This window comes from Canis lupus, chromosome 3 (genome assembly GCF_003254725.2).
Source record: "Canis lupus dingo isolate Sandy chromosome 3, ASM325472v2, whole genome shotgun sequence".
NCBI classification, from domain to species: Eukaryota; Metazoa; Chordata; class Mammalia; order Carnivora; family Canidae; genus Canis; species Canis lupus.
This window is the reverse complement of record NC_064245.1, coordinates 26047596-26066887: the sequence shown is the minus strand read 5'-3', so window position 1 is coordinate 26066887 and position 19292 is coordinate 26047596. Positions and strand designations below refer to the sequence as shown.

Sequence of the window (19292 nt, the reverse complement as noted above, 5' to 3'; positions counted from 1 at the left end):
AAAGGTAGAGGGAAAATTATTTTTCTTCCCCTGCAGAAGGAATCCACAGAGTGAAATGGATTATTATTACCTTCTCCACAATTAATTCTGACCTTCCTAAATTATAATGATTTATTTGATGTTTTAATAGCCCTGCCTTCTTGCATGTAATAAGTCATATCAACATCTTTTATCAACTGCAGTGGGAAGCCCCCATACAAGTGCATGTTTCCACATTCTGAAATACTCTGTGGCCGAGAGGAAGCCACATCCTGGTTTTATTCTTATGTTCCTGCTTTGTGCGTAGGTCTGATGCCCGTCTTCACAAAGATGACACCGACATTTGCTTCAGTAAAACACTCAACTCCTGCAAAGTGCCCCAGATCCGCTATGCCAGCGTGGAGCGCCTCCTGGAGCGGCTGACAGACTTACGGTTTCTCAGTATCGATTTCCTCAATACCTTTCTGCACACCTATCGTATTTTCACTACGGCAGCTGTGGTGCTGGCAAAACTTTCTGACATATACAAGAGGCCTTTTACCTCCATTCCTGTCAGGTAGGCCCAGGATCTGCCTGTCGTGAAAGCTAGCCCCCCTGGGCCCTGGGTCTCCATGGGGATGGGAAGACAGACACTCCACCGAGCTGCTCCTACAGGATTGGCTTGCCTGGGAACTTATATGCCCTGCCTGGAGAAGGGGTGGGTAGAGGTCACAGATGGTTCTCCACAGAAGAAGTTGAGAACGCTAGTGTCCCCAGGTCATCTTTGCTTGCTCCACGATTATTTGGAAGCTAACTCTATTGTTTTAGGCTTTCCTATTATTATTATTATTTTTAACAGTTGTGCTTTTCCAACTTTCACACACATTAAGAATCACCCAAGGGTCTTGTTAAATTGCAGACTGTGATTTAGCGTGTCTGGATAGAGCCTGAATTCTGCATTTCTAACAAGCTCCCCAGAGATACCCGTGCTGCTGGTCTTTGGGCCACAGTTTAGTAAGCAAGGGTTTAGACCCAGTCTAAAAAGTGTCTGTATTCCTTTCGGAAGTGTGTGGTATATAGGTAGCATTTAAATGAAGGAAATTCAACAACAGAAGTGTGATGATATTGTGGCCTTTTCATGTAGGGAGCATGTTCTGAATGATATCAGGGGAATAGTTTTTACTTGGCTATAATCTGTTAATAGTTTCTGCTCTCATTTTTAGGTCATTGGAATTGTTTTTTGCTACCAGCCAGAACAATAGAGGTGAACATTTGGTGGATGGCAAATCCCCACGCTTGTGTCGCAAATTCTCTTCCCCCCCACCGCTGGCTGTGTCCAGGACGTCCTCCCCAGTGAGGGCCAGAAAGCTGTCCTTGACTTCTCCATTGAACTCAAGGATAGGAGCGTTGGACCTGACCACCTGTTCAGCATCCAGTAGTCCTACCGCCACCCACAGCCCCGCTGCCTCCCCACCACCGCACACCGGGAAAGTACCGTTGGATCTTAGCAGAGGCCTTCCTTCTCCAGAGCAAAGCCCGGGATCTGTAGAAGAGCACGTGGATAACCCCCGCATGGATCTGTGTAACAAGCTAAAACGAAGTATTCAAAGAGGTATTACCCAGCTGCCACACCCCATGTTTGCTGTCGGCCCCCTTCCCCACCATTCCTTCTGGAACCCCACATCCCTTTCTTTATAGCTTTCCTACTTCTTTGTAGAAAGTAGAATGAATACAATGGCTAGTTAGAAGAGGAAATTCCTGTAGGTAACTCTAGCCTGTGTGCAAAGGAGAGCAAAAGTAGCTGTCCTGAGGTCTTCTACGGCAAAAGGCTAATTGTCATCAGTTGTATATGGAAGAACAGAGTTATCTGAATGGTATTACTAGAAGGTTCTTCGTGGAATTTGGTTAAGGCTGACTGGGTAAAGAGCCTAATATGAAACTTTGTGTAGAGGTAGGTAGTGGGCATCCTCTTTTGTGAACTTGGGCCTCAGAGCCTTCTTCTTCTCCAGGGTCTGCCTTGAACATCTGTAACTGCTTGCAGCCTCCCCTGCTGAGGATGACCCAGCCTGGAAGCATTAAGATGGCTTCTTCAGTTTAGTTACCAAGACAATGCTTCTTCATATTACAACAGAGATGGAAGGAGAAAAATAAAATCTGAGACGATGTTCATTGTCCATGGCACCCCGAATGATTTTTTTTAAAGATGAATTAGATATGTTTTCCTGATTATATTCATTTTCCCTCACAAGGCCTTCAGATCCTATGAGACTTGGATTTTGTCTCTCTCTTCAACCCCTGTTCCTGTCATGCTCCCTCATCTACTAGGATATAGTCACAGGGATTTCCTTTTTGTGTCTCAGAAACACCTCAATCATTTCTGCCTCAGGATTTTCACGCTTTTCTTCCTCCTTCCTGGATATGCAAGTTCCATAAGATCAGCAACATTGTCTATCTTGTTGGTCTCTGTACTCTCGGTGCCTTGGCCAGTGCCTGGCAGGTAGTGAATTTTTGTTACATGATTGAATCAGGCAAAACATTCAGTTAACTCACCAGCAGTCTTGTGTCCTGTCACCTTACCTTCTGCAGCTTGGTAAAATGTAGAGGTTAGAGGAGGTGACATTTGTTGTGTTTAGTGTTTCTGTGATGAAAATAAAAAAGGTTTCATGGCCAAATTAGCAAACAGCTTTTTTTTTCTTTTGCTGTATGATAACTGATTTATTTACTGATAACATTAAAAAATGGGAATCGAAGTGTCCAAAATTCAACGAAGATCACCCAGATGGAAGCGTAGTCTCTTGCTTTTCTACGTGCTTGAAGCTTCTCTGTACTTCCTAACTCAGATAATTTAAAAATAAGCTTCCTGAGTGAAATACTAAATGGAATTTTACCTGGATGGTTGTCATCATGAAAAGTAGCACCCTTTTAAACAAGAAATTCGTTAAATTGACAAGTTAGCAACTAAGGAGGAGGCAAGGAGGAAGATAATTAAAAAGTCATTAGAACAACAAGCTTTAGTAGAATCATAATGGATTCTTCTCAGGAATAATGAGGCAACATGCAAGCTGACAAGTGCATCTGGGGTTCAATCCAACATTAGTGCCTGTGAACCTCTGTGGAGAGAGTGACTTAGGGAAGTTTAACATAGACTTCCCTGCTCCCCAGCCCCCCCCCCCCCTCCCCCCCCCGGGTCCTGGTGCTCAGGGAAGGACAGGAATTCCCCAGAATATGGGAAGTTCTGTTCCCTCCTTTAAGTGGATGCAGTAAGGAGAGGAGTCTGGGAGTAAGTCTGAATTCTTGTGTTATTTTGAGTTAGGAGAGCTTTAGGATTAAGCATGTTACTGTCAGACATTCATGGCTTTGAGGTTGGTCTAAATACATGTTACAGTTCTAGAGGTCCTCAGTCAAGTTGCCCATTGCTCACCATGGCTTGTTACACACAGATGGTGACATTGTTCACCAAGTTCCCTCATTCTGGTCTCAACTCCGAAGCCCAGAGTGTCGTGATGGTCCAATGTCATATAAAACCTGTTTGCCCTACTATCTAAGATGGAGGTGTAGTCATTGGTAGGAATCAGTAGTTTTTTTCCTGGATCAAGTTAGACTCAGGGAGACCAAGATAAATAAGAATTGGATTAAGTTCTGCAGGAAGGACACAGACAAAGTCTACTAGATGTTGGACAGACGTGCAGTCATTGTGGTCACAACCAGTGGCACCTGGAGAGCTTGTCATGTGGCAGTGTTGATCATTTATTGCCAGTGGCTAGAGGTGGAGAAAACCTATGAATGATGGTGTGGTAGAAATATTAGGTTCTCGGGGAGGGGGGGCACCTGGGTGGCCCAGTTGGTTAAGCATCAGACTCTTGGTCTCTTGGGTCAGGTTATGGTCTCTGGGTCATGAGAAAGAGCCCTGTGTGGCAGTCTGCTTCTATCTCTCTCCTCTCCTTTTGAACCTGCTGCCACTCCTCCCTTCAGCCCCCCATTGCTTGCACATGCAGTCTCTCTCTCTCTCTCTCAAATAAATAAATAAACCTTTAAAAAATATATTAGGTTCTCTGCCACATTAGAAAAGCAGTTGAGGGCAGCCCAGGTGGCTCAGCGGTTTAGCGCTGCCTTCAGCCCAGGGCGTGATCCTGGAGACCCAGGATTGAGTCCCATGTCCGGCTCCCTGCATGGAGCCTGCTTCTCCCTCTGCCTATGTCTCTGCCTCTCTCTGTGTGTGTGTGTGTGTGTGTGTCTCATGAATAAATAAATGAAATCTTAAAAAAAAAAAAAGAAAAATAGTTGAGGGATTAATAATGTCTCTAGTTTCACCGCATTTCTCCAAAAACAAATGATTTACAGTTAGATTTTCAAGAGTTAGTTTATCCACATGGTTCTTGAGTGAGAAATGTCATTTTGCTGTTCCAGCTCATCATTAAATGCAGAGCTGTTCTCACTCTGGGTGATGGAGAAGTTCCAGGATTGTGTCAGGTGGGCCCCATGGCACTTGATGAAGCACACTGTAGCCAGACTGTCCTCCAGAGATGCCAGCTCCTTTGTCCTGTGTTTCTTAGTCACATCCACTAATGTGCACCCCCTTATCACTCATTGATTGCCCCCCAGGCCTCCCATGCCACTTATTTATTCCATCCCACTTCTTTGCATCATTATTTTTTTTAATTTTATTTAAATTCTAGTTAGTTAACATAAAGTACAGGAATAGAATTCAGTGATCTATCACTTGCATACATCCTAACAAGTGCCCTCCTTAATACCCATCCCCCATCTAGCCCATCCCCCACCCACCTCCCTCCATCAACCTTCAGTTTGTTCTCTTTTATTAAGAGTCTCTTATGGTTTGCTTCCCTCTCTCTTTCTTTTCCCCCCTCTTGTGTTCATCTGTTTTGTTTCTTAAATTCCGTATATGAGTGAAATTATATGGCATTTGTCTTTCTCTGACTGACTTACTTCACTTAGCATAATACACTCTAGCTCCATCCACATCATTGTAAATGACAAGATTTCTTTCAATGGCTGAGTAGTATTCCAACATATATTGGAGATAAATGTGAGATATATATATCTCACATCTTCTTTATTCATCAATTCATCAGTTCCTGGACATTTGGACTCCTTCCATAGTAGTTTGGCTATTGCTGATAATGCTGCTATAAGCATCGGGGTTCAAATACCCCTTGGAATCTGTATTTTTGTATCTTTTGGATAAATACCCAGTAGTGCAATTACTGAATTGTAGGGTAGTTCTATTTTTAACTTTTTGAGGAACCTCCATACTGTTTTCCAGAGTGGCTGCACCAGTTTACATTCCAACTAACAGTGCAAGAGGGTTCCCCTTTCTACACATCCTCGCCAATACTTGTTTCTTGTGGTGTTAGTTTTAGCAATGCTGACAGGTGTGAGGTAGTATCTCATCATGGTTTTGATTTGTATTTCCCTGATAATGAGTGACGTTGATCATCTTTTTATGTGTCTGTTAGTCATCTGCATATCTTCTTTGGAAAAATGTCTATTCATGTCTTCTGCCCCTTTCTTAACCAGATTATTTGGGATGTTGAGTTTGATAAATTCTGCATAGATTTTGGATACTAACCCTTTATCAGATACATCATTTGCAAGTATCTTCCTGTGCTCTGTTCAAGGATTTTTATGGTTTTGGGTGTCACACTCAAGTCTTTAATCCATTTTGAATTTATTTTTATGTATGGTGTAAGGAAGCGGTCCAGTTTCATTCTTCTATATGTTGCTGTCCAGTTTCCCTTTTATTTGTTGAAGATACTGTCTTATTTTCCATTGGATATTCTTTCTTGCTTTGTTGAAAATTAGTTGACCCTATAGCCCCTTCCTGGGTTCTCTGTTCTGCTCCACATGTCTGTTTTTGTGCCAGTACCATATTGCCTTGATGACTGCAGCTTTGTAATATAGGTTGAAGCCCAGAATCATGATGCCTCCAGCTTTGTTTTTCTTTTTCAGGGTTACTTTGTCTATTCAGAGTCTTTTGTGGTTCCTTACAAATTTTAGGATTGTTTGTTCTAGCTCTGTGAAAAATGCTGGTAGTATTTTGATAGGGATGGCTTTAAATGTGTAGATTGCAGGATGCCTGGGTGGCTCAGTGGTTAAGCGTCTGCCTTCAGCCCAGGGCATGGTCTTGGAGACCCGGGATTGAGTCCCACATTGGGCTCCATGCATGGAGCCTGCTTCTCTCTCTGCCTATGTCTCTGTGTCTTTCATGAATAAATAAATAAAATCTTCAAAAAAAAATAATGTGTAGATTGCTTTGGGTAGTATCGACATTTTCTAATCCATGAGCATGGGATGTCTTTCCATTTATTTATGTCTTCTTCAATTTCTTTCAGAAGTGTTCTATAGTTTCTAGAGTACAGATCTTTTACCTGTTTGGTTAGGTTTATTCCTAGGTATCTTATGGTTTTTGGTGCAATTGTAAATGAGATTGATTCCTTGATTTATTTTTCTGTTGATTCATTATTGGTATATAGAATGAAACACATTTCTGTACATTGATTTTATTTATTTGTTTTTAGTGATTTATTTTTTTCAGCAAGAGAGATAGTATGATGGGGGAAGGTGGATGGGAGGAGAAGAGGGATAGGAAGAGAGAGAGGGGGATCCCTGAGTGGCTCAGCAGCTTAGCGCTTGCCTTTGGCCTGGGCCCTATCCTGGAGTCCCGGGATCGAGTCCCACGTTGGGCTCCTGGCATGGAGCCTGCTTCTCCCTCCTCCTGTGTCTCTGCCTCTCTCTCTCTCTATGTCTATCATAAATAAACAAATCTATAAAAAAAAAAGGAGGAGAGAGAATCTTTTTTTTTTTTTTTAAGATTTTATGTATTTATTTAGAGTGCAAACAGGGAGAGGGAGAATTCTAAGCAGACTCCACCGAGCACATAGTCTGACTCAGAACTCAATCCCACTACCCTGAAATTGTGACCTAAGCCAAAATCAAGAGTTGCATATTTAACTGATGGAGCCTCCTAGGGGCCCCTGTACATTGATTTTATATCTTGCAACTTTTCTGAATTCATGTTTCAGCTCTAACAATTTTTTGGTGGAGTATTTCGAGTTTACTATGCAGAGTATCATGCTGTCTGCAAATAGTGAAAGTCTGGCTTCTTCCTTGCCGATTTGGATGCTTTTTATTTCTTTTTGTTGTCTGATTGCTGAGACTAAGACTCCCAGTACCATGTTAAATAGTAATAGTGGGAGTAGATGTCCCTGTCCTATTCCTAACTGTAGAGGAAAAAGCCTTTGGTTTTTTCCCATTGAGGCTGTTATTAACTGTGGATCTTGTGTATATGGCCTTTATGATGTAAGACCCCTTTTTTAGTGGGGTCTTTGTCTGATTTTGGAATCCAGATAATGCTGGCCTTGTAGAATGAGTTTGGAGGTTATTCCTTCTATTCCTATTTTTTGGAACAGTTTTAGAGGAATAGGTATTAACTCTTTAAATGTCTGGTAGAATTTTTCTGGGAAGCCATCTGACCCTGGACCTTTGTTTTTTGGGAGATTATTACTGATTCAATTTCTTTACTGCTTATGGGATTGTTCAGGTTTCCTATTTCTTCCTGTTTCAGCTTTGGTAGTTTGTATGATCCTAGGAATTTGTCCATTTCTTCCAGATTGCCCAGTTTGCTGGCATATAATTTTTCATGATATTCTCTTATAATTGTTTGTATTTCTGCGGTGTTGGTTGTGATCTCTCTTCTTTCATTCCTGATTTTATTTATTTGGATTCTTTCTCTTTTTAGGTCTGGCTAGGGGTTTATTAATTTTATTAATTATTTCAAAGAACTAGCTCTTAGTTTCATTAATTGGTTCTCTTGTTTTGTTTTGTTTTGTATCATTTATTTCTGCTTTAATCTTTATTATTTCCCTTCCTCTGCTGGCTTTAGGTTTTATTTGCTGTTCATTTTCTAGCTCCTTCAGGGATGAAGTTAGGTTGTGTATTTGAGACTTTTCTTGCTTCTTAAGATAGGCCTATATTGCAATATACTTCCTTCTTAGAACTGCTTTTGCTGTACCTCAGAGGTTTTGGACTGTTGTGTTTTCATTTCCCTTTGCTTTAATGTACTTTTTAATTTCTTTCTAAATTTCTTTTAACCCGTTCATTCTTTAGTAGGATGTTATTTAACCTCCATGTATTTATAGTCTTTCCAAATATTTTCTTGTGGTCGACTTCCAGTTTCATAGTGTTGTGGTCTGAAAATATGCATGGTATGATCTCAATCTTTTTGTATGTGTTAGAGGGCTGATTTTTGACCCAGCATGTGATCTGTTTTCACAGACCCACTATGAGAATGTTCCATGTGTACTTGAAAAGAATATATAGTCTGTGGCTTTATGTAATGTTCTGAATATGCCTGTTAAGTCCATCTGGTCAGGTGTATCTTTCAAAGCCATTGTTACCTTGTTGGTTTTCTGCTTAGGCAATCTGTTCATTGCTATAAGTAGGGTGTTAAAGTCCCCTACTATTATTGTATTATTATCAGTGAGTTTCTTTGTATTTGTTATTAATTGATTCATATATCTAGCTACTCCCAAGTTGGGGGCATAAATATTTATAATTGTTGGATCTTCTTGATGGGCTGACACCTTAAATATGATATAATGCCCTTCGTCATTTCTTGTTAAAGTCTTTGGTTTAAAATCTAGATTGTCTGATGATATGGCTGCTTCAGCTTTCTTTTGATGATAGATTGTTCTCCAGCCCCTTTATATCTTTATTTCTTTTCCCTTTCTGTAGCTGTTTTCTGATTACTTTCAATGTATTTACTTCCCATCCTGTTAAGTGGTAGTTCAAATAGGAACGTGGGCTAAAAATAAAATTAATAAGGAAATCAAGCAATGAAGAAAAATTGTATGAGACCAAGGGTATGGTTAGTGAACGGTGAGTGAACACAACACTTGTGTGGTCTTCTGCACTTCCTAGAGTAACCCAGGTTTGGATTCTGAAAGTAATCAATTATGTGATTCATAATGAAACGTAAGAATAGACTGGTGTACAGGCACATCTTTTCTTGCTACTGGAACTTGACAATAATTTATCCTGTGGATTCCCGTAAAGAAAATGCTGTGAGTAGAAATTTCAGAATTAACACTGGACACCAGGGAGCTCTGTGGTATTTTTCTGAAGAAGTGAAACAAAAGAATCATAGATTTTTCTTTTATTTTTGCATTGGTAAATGGGCAACATTGGTCATCAATAGGCCTAAGAAAATCTTGGATAAAACACTTCAGCATAAGTCTGACAGATTCAGCGTGTGTGTGTGTGTGTGTGTGTGTGTACACGATGTCTGTAGAAGCCAAGAGTGCTGCTGTGTTAACTCTGTTGTCTGGTCTTGAAAATTCTAATTGGCAAAGAAAAGGGAGACACTGATCTGTCTTTAATTTGAAAGATGTTTGCATGTGCTTTGCATAATGTTAACACTTAAAACAGTTGGCAAACTTGAATAAGAATCCTGTGCCAACAGTTGATACATTTTTGGCTTTTCACTTCAGGAATCAACTCTGTACAACCTCATTGCATAACATCAGCTTCATGCAATAGGTCCATACTGAGGCCATAGGTCTCTCTCACTGCTGATCAGTTAGACAGTTTCAGGGCACACCATTTGAAAAATGCTAGTGACCTTTGTCCAGTTTTATTGTCATTGCAATGATAATGCCAGCCTTGCAATATCTCCTGGCAAGAGAACTTCAAATGACATAAAGGAAAAGAAGAGAAATAGGAGCTATCCCTTAAAGTGAGCAAAACAATGAACCTTATAGGGAAAATGAATGCACTTTCTTTTCCACCCAGCTCAGTCCCCAGATCTGTTACAGGCTCACCTATTATTCATTAGTGCCCTCCTTTAATTCCTAGTAGGCAGTTCCCACCTTCTTCCACCCTGGATTCTCCTAAGAAGTGCACATATCAACCCAGCTCACATCCGTTTTCCACCCCACAGTAGGATCTCCACAAAAGTCCACCCAGTGGCAGGCAAGAAAGGGAAGGTACAGGATTGCTCCCTGTATCTGAGGTTCTCACCCACCCGTGTGCACTCAGGTCACGGCTGTGCAACCCAGCCTAAATGTTGCTGCCTAGCCTACATCCCCGGTGTCTGTTTCTGTGTTCTTAGCTTGAAAATTGCCTGCCCGTGGGCTGAAAGTGCTCCCAATTTTAGCATTTGTTTTGAGCCCACATCTGCCTACTAGTCCTGAAAGCAAAGCTGTTTGCATGGAACTTGATTGAAAGTGAACATGCCAGAAGGAAATGCTTCTTCTCCCCCACCCTGCTGGCATGGTTTCTTCTCTCTGTAGCTGTCTTTTGCTTACAGTGTTATTCTTTGCTTTCCTGTCCTTTCAAGGGCTGTTCGGGGGCCTGACCAGCTCTCTCACTGGGAAGTTTTCTGGGTTCAGTATAATTGCTGACTAAATGACTTTTTCATCTGCCTCGGAGGAGTGAATGGTTGAATCAGCCGAAGGACATGTATTTGATATTCTGGTCGCTCTTGCAGAGCAGATGCCTTCCATTACTGAATTTTGAGAGAGTTATTTAGAAAATAATAAAACTAACAGCTAAGCATGGATTTTTTTTGTCTGTATCCTGCATCACTGCCAGCTTTACTGTAATTATGTCATTCAGGGAAAGAGCCGAGCCATTTCCCTTCCTTGGCCCCTTTGTATTTCAAAAGAGCCGAATTGTGGCCCTATTTCCAAGGAAGCAGATCACATGCAAGAAGTCATTAGGGATTTTGGAAGGGTTTATTGGGGGAAAATCTTGAATGGAATGGCAAAGGGAGCTGAGCTGAGAGCAGTCCCACGGACAGGGATAATGTGAAGTTAACAGAGGTGACACAGCTGTTATTGGTTAATGAAAAACCCAAGGAAAAAGAAATACAAGAGTTGCTGGAAATTTATTAATTTTTTGTAGTGCTTTTCCGTGAAAGAACATGCACAGAGTTGCAGTTTTACCTGGTTAATAAGCCAGTAGGAGTGGTACAGAAACATCACCAGTAATAGCCTAATGTGACCCAGGAATGATGTGTCTTTTATTCATGGGATCTTAGTTGCAGTGAAAAGGCTCAAATGATTTTAAACTTCCCCAATAGTTCATTCTAAAAATTTCCACTTGCCTCCTGCTGATCTGTAGTTTTAGAACAGGGCTATCCAGTAGAACTTTCTGGGAGGATGGAAATGCTGTAAATCTCTGCCATCCTGTACTGTAGCCACTAGCCACATTAGGCACTGAGCACTTGAAATACAGTTAGTGCAAAAAAGGAACTGAAATAGTAATTTAACTTTAGTTCGTTTTAATTTAAATTTACCTAGTTCATCTTTGGCTAATGCTACCATTTTGGAGAGGGCAGCTCTAGATCCTTAGGAGTTCCCAGAGCTTGCTGGAGGGCCACAGTGGTAGAGATTCTAACTCTAATTGGCTTAAGAGGGTAACCAAAGCAAAGAATTAGTGAAGTCCTAACTCTGACCCCAGTCTGATTTACAATCTGCAAATATCTCTCTTCCCCCACTCTTCTGGAGGGTAGGGAAGTCACAGCATATCCCCTGATCTTTTTGACACCTGTTGTGTTGAGCAGAGAGGACTGGGTAGGGTTAGCCAGGCTCAGCAGGGTCAGTAAGATAGCGATAAAGAAGACACTGCACTGAGATTTAGTGACATTAGCACTCTGCTAGGAGGAATGACTTGATTTCATATTGAAGCCCTTTAAAAATCTTGGCTATTCTGAAAGGCAGTTATCCATAGCAAACCTTTGTGTTTCTGTGCATGAGACTGCCAAGAATGTCTTGAATTCACAGCCTGGTTGTTAAAATGCCCAATGTTTCCAAGCAGCTGTCCTTGAGTCTGTCCCTGTGGACCGAGCTGGAGTGGAAGGTTCCCCGGCGGTGGACAGCACAGACCTTTCACCTTGCCGATCACCTTCCACGCCTCAGCATCTCCGCTATCGCCAGCCTGTAGGTAAGTAAGCTCAGTAGGAGACACGGAAATATAAAAGCAAAAGGTAGTTTCTAGCTTCTGAACCTTTCTTTTACCTGTGTTGCTCCCAAAATATTTTGTGATCTTGGTTATAAAAATCAGTTGGAAGGAAACGATGTTGCTGTCAAGCAGTGGAGAGATAAAGGATTTGAGGATAAGTCATTGCTGTAACTAATGCTGATTTGACCCCATCATTGTACTGCACTGCCCGTGGAGTAACATGAATCGAGAGGCTTGTCTTTAGAGGATGGCTTCTTGAAGAATCTCAACGCTGCTTCTGTCAAAATGTTCCCAGACTGATACCTTGTTGTGAATCCTAATGTAGTTTCTATATAAAATAGACTCATTTGAGACACCACAATTTTGGAGGGACCTTATTAAGAACAGTATTTCACCTAAAATCGGGTCCAGTTGGATGAATTCCTAGTAGTGCATTTGCTGGGCTGTAGGGTGGTTCTAGTTCTGATTTTTCAAGGAAGCTCTATATTGTTTTCCAGTTTCCATTCCGTCCAACAGTATAAGAGGCTTCCCCTTTGTCTGCATCCTCACCAACATAGGATTTCAATCATATGTGGAATTTAAGAAACAAAACAGATGAACATAGGGGAAGAGAAGGAAAAATAAAATAAGATAAAAACAGAGAGGGAGGCAAACCATAAGAGACTCAACTCTAGGAAGCAAACTGAGGGGTGCGGGAAGGGAAGTGGATGGGGGATGGGGTAAGTGGGTGATGGGCATTACTGAGGGTACCCGATGGAATGGGCACTGGGTGTGGTATGCAACTGATGAATCACTGGATTCCACCCCTGAAACTAATAATATACTAAGTTAACTAAATAGAATTTAAATAAAAATTTTAAAATAAAATAAGGTCCAGTTGCATGGGACCCCAGTTATCATTATTGTTCATGTGGCAGGAACTGGTATATTTTCTATAGTTATGAAAATTATGAAGTGTTACCCATACTTTGTTTTAGAACATACCAAATGTCCTCTAATTGGAGGAAAACCGGTCAGACCAAAAGGTAGAAATCTTTGATTTCCCCATTGTTCAAATAAAAAAAAAAAAATCCAAATAACAGTTGTTTTTTTGAAACATTTTTATAGTGGTTTGCCATTAGGTATGCATTCAGATAATGTTTTCCTCTTCTAGGATTACAAACTTTAAACACTTTTTAAACCTTAGAAATATTTAAAACCAAAGTAAAGGGATGTGTTGTTAATCCTTACACTTTTTTTTTTTTTTTTTTACTAATCAAAAACAACACAACAGTTGTTTTTGAAATATTTCCTTCTTTCCCTTCAAGTTAGTTATTTCAAACTGGAGGAGAAAACTATTCAGTTATGAAACCAGATTCACCCCATGTAATCCAAGTAAAATGTAAACAGTTTTTGACTTTCGTACTCCTACTTCGAGTAGAGCTGTTTAGCAAAAGGGAGAGTGTATACTCCAAACGGCTGCTTCATTTGTAGCCTTGGCTCTGTGGTGGAAGTTGTCATTGTGATTAGATCCAAGAGAAGCTAACCTGAGTCAGGCTGTTGTCAAAAGACTCGCCCAGGGGGCACCCGGGTGGCTCAGTAGTTGAGCGTCTGCATTTGGCTTGGGTCACGATCCCCAGGGGTCCTGGGATCGAATCCTGCATCGGGGTCCCCACAGGGATCCTGCTTCTCCCTCTGCCTGTGTCTCTGCCTCTCTCTCTCCCTGTGTCTCTAATGAATAAATGAATAAAATCTTAAAAAAAAAAAAAAGAAGACGACGACGATGACGACGATGACGACTCACCCAGATGGCTATCAGTCTTGGGGGAGTGGAGCCATTTCAGGCTCCTGATCAGTCATGGGTCACCCTGACATTTGAGTGGCTCTGGTAAATGCAAATGGCAAGCAGGACTGGCCCTGGCTTGTTACGGGTCCACTAGGATGCTTAGCCAAATCTCTTTACTACTCTTAGAGCTTTGATCAGTCCAGGCCTTGGCAACTTCCTTGACCGTCGCCACATAAGTTCATGGTAACCTGGAAGAGTCTGGGGCCAAAATCCAGGGAAACAAAACTCTACCAACATAAGAAACAAATACTATTTTCACTTGGTCGCTATTATCAGGGCTCTGTTTTATAGTCTTTTTTCACATATTTATATTCATATATGAAAACTTTAAATTTATATAAGCATTATTTGGAAATCCTCATCCTGTTTGTGAATTAAATTAAGTCCTTTGTTTCTTCTCTGATGTGACTAAATCCTAGAGACATGTGAACATGGGAAGGAAGCTGAAATCTGTGAGAAAACGGAGGATCCAAATGGGGACGGTGTCACACATTTCCTTGCCGTTTAGCTGAAATTTTGCCCGTTCATCTGTCTACTTGCCACCTTTTTCCACAAATATTTAATTGCTGCTGCTAAAGGAGAGGGTGGAGCCATTCTCTGCTTTCTACTTGGGCGTATTAAGTAGCTCTTTGCTTCGCCTCATACTTACTCATTTTAAGTGTGACTTAGGGGCAAACTAATGAAAACCCTGCAGGTCAGAACCACAGTGAATTATTTTCGCTAAAAGCGTGAATGAGGAAAAACAGTGAGGTTGGCATCCGCATTATCAGACGCTGTATGTAAGGTATCTGAAGAGGGAAGGGGCTGCACAAGGGTGCTCAGAGCATCCTTTTGATTTTAGAATGCATCCTTATTTTAAAGGTGATTTGGGAAGAAAATTCTATCTGTAGTATAATGTGGGGAATTTTTTTGAAGCAGGAAATTTTAAGAACTATTTTTTTTTGTATTGAGATATAATTCACATACCATAAAGTTTGCCTTTATCAACCATACAGTTCAGTGGCTTTTATAGAGTCACAAGTCACATCACCACTGTCTCATAGAACATTTTTATTACCCCGAAAGAAACCCTGTACCTATTAGCAGTCATTCTCCTTTCTCCTCTCCCTCTGACCTCTGGCAACCACTAATCTACTTTCTGTGGATTTACCTATTGCAGACGTTTCATATACATGGAATCATACAATGCATGACTTTTTGTGATTAACTCCTTTCCCTTAGCATAATGTTTTCAAGGATCATTCATGGTGTAGTACGTATCAGTGCTTCATTCCTTTGGTAGCTAAATAATATTCCCTTGTATCAATATACCACATTTGGTTTACACATTCGGTGGTTGTTGGACATTTAGGTGTTTGTACTCTTTGGCTATTGTGAAGAATGCTGCTAGGGATATTCACACAAGAACTACGTATTGGTTTTTGTGTGGATATGTTCTCGGTTCCGCTGGGTATATACCTAGAGTAGAATTACTGATGTAAAATCTTTTTTTTTTCTATTAACAAGGACAATACAGGGCATTGGGCCCAATCCTTCATCCAGTGCAGGAATGAAAATAAGAGTTTTCATTACAGAATATTACCCATCTGCCTCACCATGCTATTTCCATTCTTTTAAATAACCAGGACAGACGGCTGACAACTCCCACTGCTCTGTTTCGCCTGCTTCTGCTTTTGCAATTGCCACGGCGGCTGCAGGACATGGAAGTCCACCAGGTGAGTAGGGGTGAGCAGCTACGTAGAATAACTTATCCTGAATCAGTGTTCTTGCCTGCCAGTGTGTTGGTTAGCGTTGGGCAGCTCATTAAGAATGCCTGGTCCCGGCATCCCCACGTGTGTGCACCTGGTCTGGGCTGGTCCACCTGAGACCCCCTGAGCGCCAACCCTGTTCCCCCCACGCGGTCCCATTTCCACTCCCACAAGAGGAAAGAAACCATCATGAGCCAGGAGATAACTCGCCAAACTGCAAGCACAAGTGCACACTGGTGGGAGAGGAGCTGCTCATCGAGAGAAGGTAGAACAGCTACAGCAGATGATAAAAAAAACTTCAGTTCTCCTTAAAGAAGGTAGGGGTAAGCAATATCTCTGGTTTTGAAGAAGTGAATATGTTCACAAACCAAGGAACAGTGATCCACTTTAACAACCCTGAAGTTCAGGCATCGCTGGCGGTGAACACTTTCACCATCGCAGGCCATGCGGAGACAAAGCAGCCGACAGATACGCTACCCAGTATGTTAAACCAGCTTGGTGCAGACAGTCTGACTAGTTTAAGAAGATTGGCTGAAGCTCTGCCCAAACGGTCTGTGGATGGAAAAGCACCGCTTGCTACCGGAGAGGAGGATGATGATGAAGTTTCAGATCTTGTGGAGCATTTTGATGAAGCTTCCAAGAATGAAGCAAACTGAATTGAGTCAACTTCTGAAGAAGATAAAACTTGAGGAAGTGATTGGGAGCTGCTATTTTATATTATGACTGCTTTTTAAAATTTTGTTCATGGATCTGATAAAATCTAGATCTCTAATATTTTTAAGCCCAAGCCTCTTGGACACTGCAGCTCTTCTCAGTTTTTGCTTATACACAATTCATTCTTTGCAGCTAATTAAGCCGACGAAGCCTGGGAATGAAGTTTGAATCAAGGTTAATAAAGTTCTTTGCCTAGGAAAAAAAAAAATGAATGCCTATTCCCAGCTCCTATTTTAAGCCAGTGTGTCTTTTAGTGATGTATTATTTTACTTATTTTTAGTTTTTTTTTTTTATTTGAGTATAGTTGACACACAACGATACACTGGCTTCAGGCGTACAACCCAGTGATTCAACATCCCCATACCTTATGCTATGCTCACCACAAGTGTAGCTACCATGTTATTGACTGTATTCCCTCTGCTGTGCCTTTTATTCCCACGGCTTACTCAGTTTTTAGCCAGAAGCCTCTATCTCCCCACTCCCCTTCATCCACAGACTGTCTTTTAAGTAAGCACCTTCAGGTAAGTCCTACACAGGTGTTGTGTGGATGATACTTTTAAGAACTTCTGTATCACGGAAGGATGTGTTATTTCTTCCATGTTGTTTTATGGAGCTCTCTAACCTTTCTAGCCAGATTACAAAAGGAACAAATATTTCCTTTTTAATTGACTACAATGATAAAAGCATATGCAAGGCGGGAAGGAAGGCTTGTGGAGGGAAGGAGGACAGAAGGACTGTTGCTTGAGCTGACTTATAATCACTTCCAGTAGCTCCACAATGCTTACTGAATTGCTCCTGGGTAATTTTCCAGGTAATGAAGAAGAACTTAAAATATTCTAATAATTGGAAGTCATAATTCATTATCCCTGTCTTCTTCTCTCACGTGCAAGAAGGACTTTTAAAACAAATCTGTATGTGGTTTAAACCACCTTGGTGCTGTCAGTGTCTTCACCTAAACCTACCCAATGGGTTCTGATCATCATGCTTTGTAGAACCATGAGTGAGTGTGTATTTTGTTAATTAGCCATTGTTCACCCACCACAAAAAACTCCCAATGCCAAAGCCTATGAACCTGTATTCAACAATAGTAGCTGGTAGGTACTATCTGTGTGAATTCTTCCTAAACTGAAGTAAGAACAGAGAGATGTTCTATACTGAACATGAACTACCATAGTAATTACATATATAATTATATTCCATTATATATATGTGTGTGTGTGTGTATAGATAGATAGATAGATAGATAGATAGATAGATAGATATAGATATATATCTCAACTGAATGGAAATCTTTGCAGACTCATGTCATTCTACTCCACTATTTTGCCACAAATGCTGCATTGGATGTGGTTGGGAAAGCTGGGTTTGTTTTTTTTTTTTTTTTTTTGTCTAATTATTCTCAAAACTTTTCCCCCAAATGCCCATCACCATAACACAAAACAGCCTGTTATGGTAATAGTATTGATGTCTTGTCCATCCAATTGACTTCTGTTGTTGCCTCCATTCTACAAAAATGAACATTTCTTTGGTGAAATAATGCAGTAGTCATCACTCTACTCTCAGCAGAATTGGTTACCGACTGTGATTTGTGGAGAGCTTCTCCTCTGTCTCTCCATCTCACAAACTAGTCTGTCTTTGGCAAAAGTGAAGTATAGAGCTTCCTCGAAGGTTTTTTAATTTAAATATGGCTCATGAGGGAAAATAGTTTTTATGTTAATTCACAATGAGCCTATTTCTGCATTTGCTGGAGGCTAGGGAGGAGGAAAGTACTTCTTTTTCACCTGGGATTGCAGCAAAATTCCAACAAGCTTTAGAGAATGGCGCTTGACTTTGGCTTGGGCACGCATAATGGGCCAGAGGATAAAGTAACCAAAACAGCCAATTCTTGTGCACCATTTAAACATTGCTGTTTCTGCCGCCTTTCTTCTTGCTTCTTCCATACTTCTGAAATAGCTTTACGAAGAAAGCTCTCTTCAGTGAGCCAGTTAAGGAGGGATGGATAGTGATTGCCCACAGCCAGTGTGGCTAGGGGCAGGGTAGCCTGATCCTGGGTGAGCAGACTGCTTCTTTATTTCAGTGTTGCTGATGTTGCCTGTAACGTGGTCTGGTGCCACATGATTCAGTTTAGAAGTAAAGAAATAAAGGGTTGATTTGACAGTGGCTGTGGCCCTGCTGTAAGGGTGGCAGGTTGCACAAGGGTCAGTTGCAGTGGCTAGTGATGGTAAGAGAGGGGATTTCTTTTGGACTGGGGGTCAGTATATTCCGGGGGCTCAGCCGCTCGGTGGAGCTGGCCTCCCACCCAGGGGATTCCTGGAGAACTTGGCCAGAGAGTTGGGTACTCAGGTGGCTGAGGAAGGTGGACTGGGAGCAGAAACTGGGAAGTGTGCAGAAGATAATCTGGACTTACTGGCCAGCCAGGGAGAGTCTGAGCTGCTCTGGAAAGGGCTAGAGCCAGACGGACAAGTGTTCAAGGGAAGAGAGTGCCAGATAGCAGTTAACTCCTGAACCAGACTTTGTATCCACTTTCTGAACCAGGAATCACTGACCCAGATTCGCTGCAGAGAGTTGCCCAGGCAAGCAGGAGGGAAGGTTGTGTGAGCATGTGAACCTTCACGCTTACATCAGCCTTTGCAGGCCTCCTGTCTGCTTGTACGACTCTACCTGTATCGTGGGCCCACTTGTCAGTGTGACTCTGCTGTGTCCCAGCCCCGGGCAGGAAGAAGGAAATGCCCGGTTAGGCCATGTGGTCGCAGAGGGCCTCCGTGTTTCAGGCTCCCTTCAGGTGCACTCCTGCTTTCATCCTCTCCCACTTGCCTACTCCCACCCCTACCCCCATCCTAATACACAGAAGTCTGGCGACTCTGGGTTAGATCTGTCAGTCAATGATTATGTTTTCAAATGTCCACTCCAGGCATTTGCATGTGAAGCCATTTCTTCCTAATTATTGCTTAGAAGGCTTTGCTATTTCATTAACAGGAATTTCAAATTTAGCGAGAAAGCAGACAGAAAGTTTTCCTTATAAAGACACAGACAAGTAGCACCCACTTGGCCCTAAATGCATAGAA

The 19292-nt window shown here is 41.6% G+C and overlaps 2 protein-coding genes across 4 annotated transcripts in view; both read left to right on the top strand.

The window, feature by feature from the left end:
* RASGRF2 (Ras protein specific guanine nucleotide releasing factor 2) overlaps positions 1–19292 on the top strand; it is a 237898-nt gene that overhangs the window by 126305 nt on the left and 92301 nt on the right. For 2 of the 3 annotated variants that reach the window (XM_025437016.3, XM_025437017.3), the window contains exons 14-17: positions 287–535; positions 1182–1570; positions 11797–11922; positions 15391–15480. In XM_025437016.3, coding sequence (XP_025292801.1) covers positions 287–535; positions 1182–1570; positions 11797–11922; positions 15391–15480 — 854 coding nt within the window. The remainder of the gene's footprint in view (positions 1–286; positions 536–1181; positions 1571–11796; positions 11923–15390; positions 15481–19292) is intronic. The other variant, XM_049108314.1, reaches the window with a different exon arrangement.
* LOC112653133 (transcription factor BTF3-like) lies at positions 15501–16727 on the top strand. The gene has a single exon (XM_035714309.2). It carries the CDS (start codon positions 15870–15872, stop codon positions 16167–16169), a length of 300 nt encoding a protein of 99 aa, XP_035570202.1. The 5' UTR covers positions 15501–15869; the 3' UTR covers positions 16170–16727.

Bases quoted from the DNA above. Each gene is read 5' to 3' on its own strand.
- LOC112653133 (XM_035714309.2), top strand. From the start codon at position 15,870: ATGTTCACAAACCAAGGAACAGTGATCCACTTTAACAACCCTGAAGTT.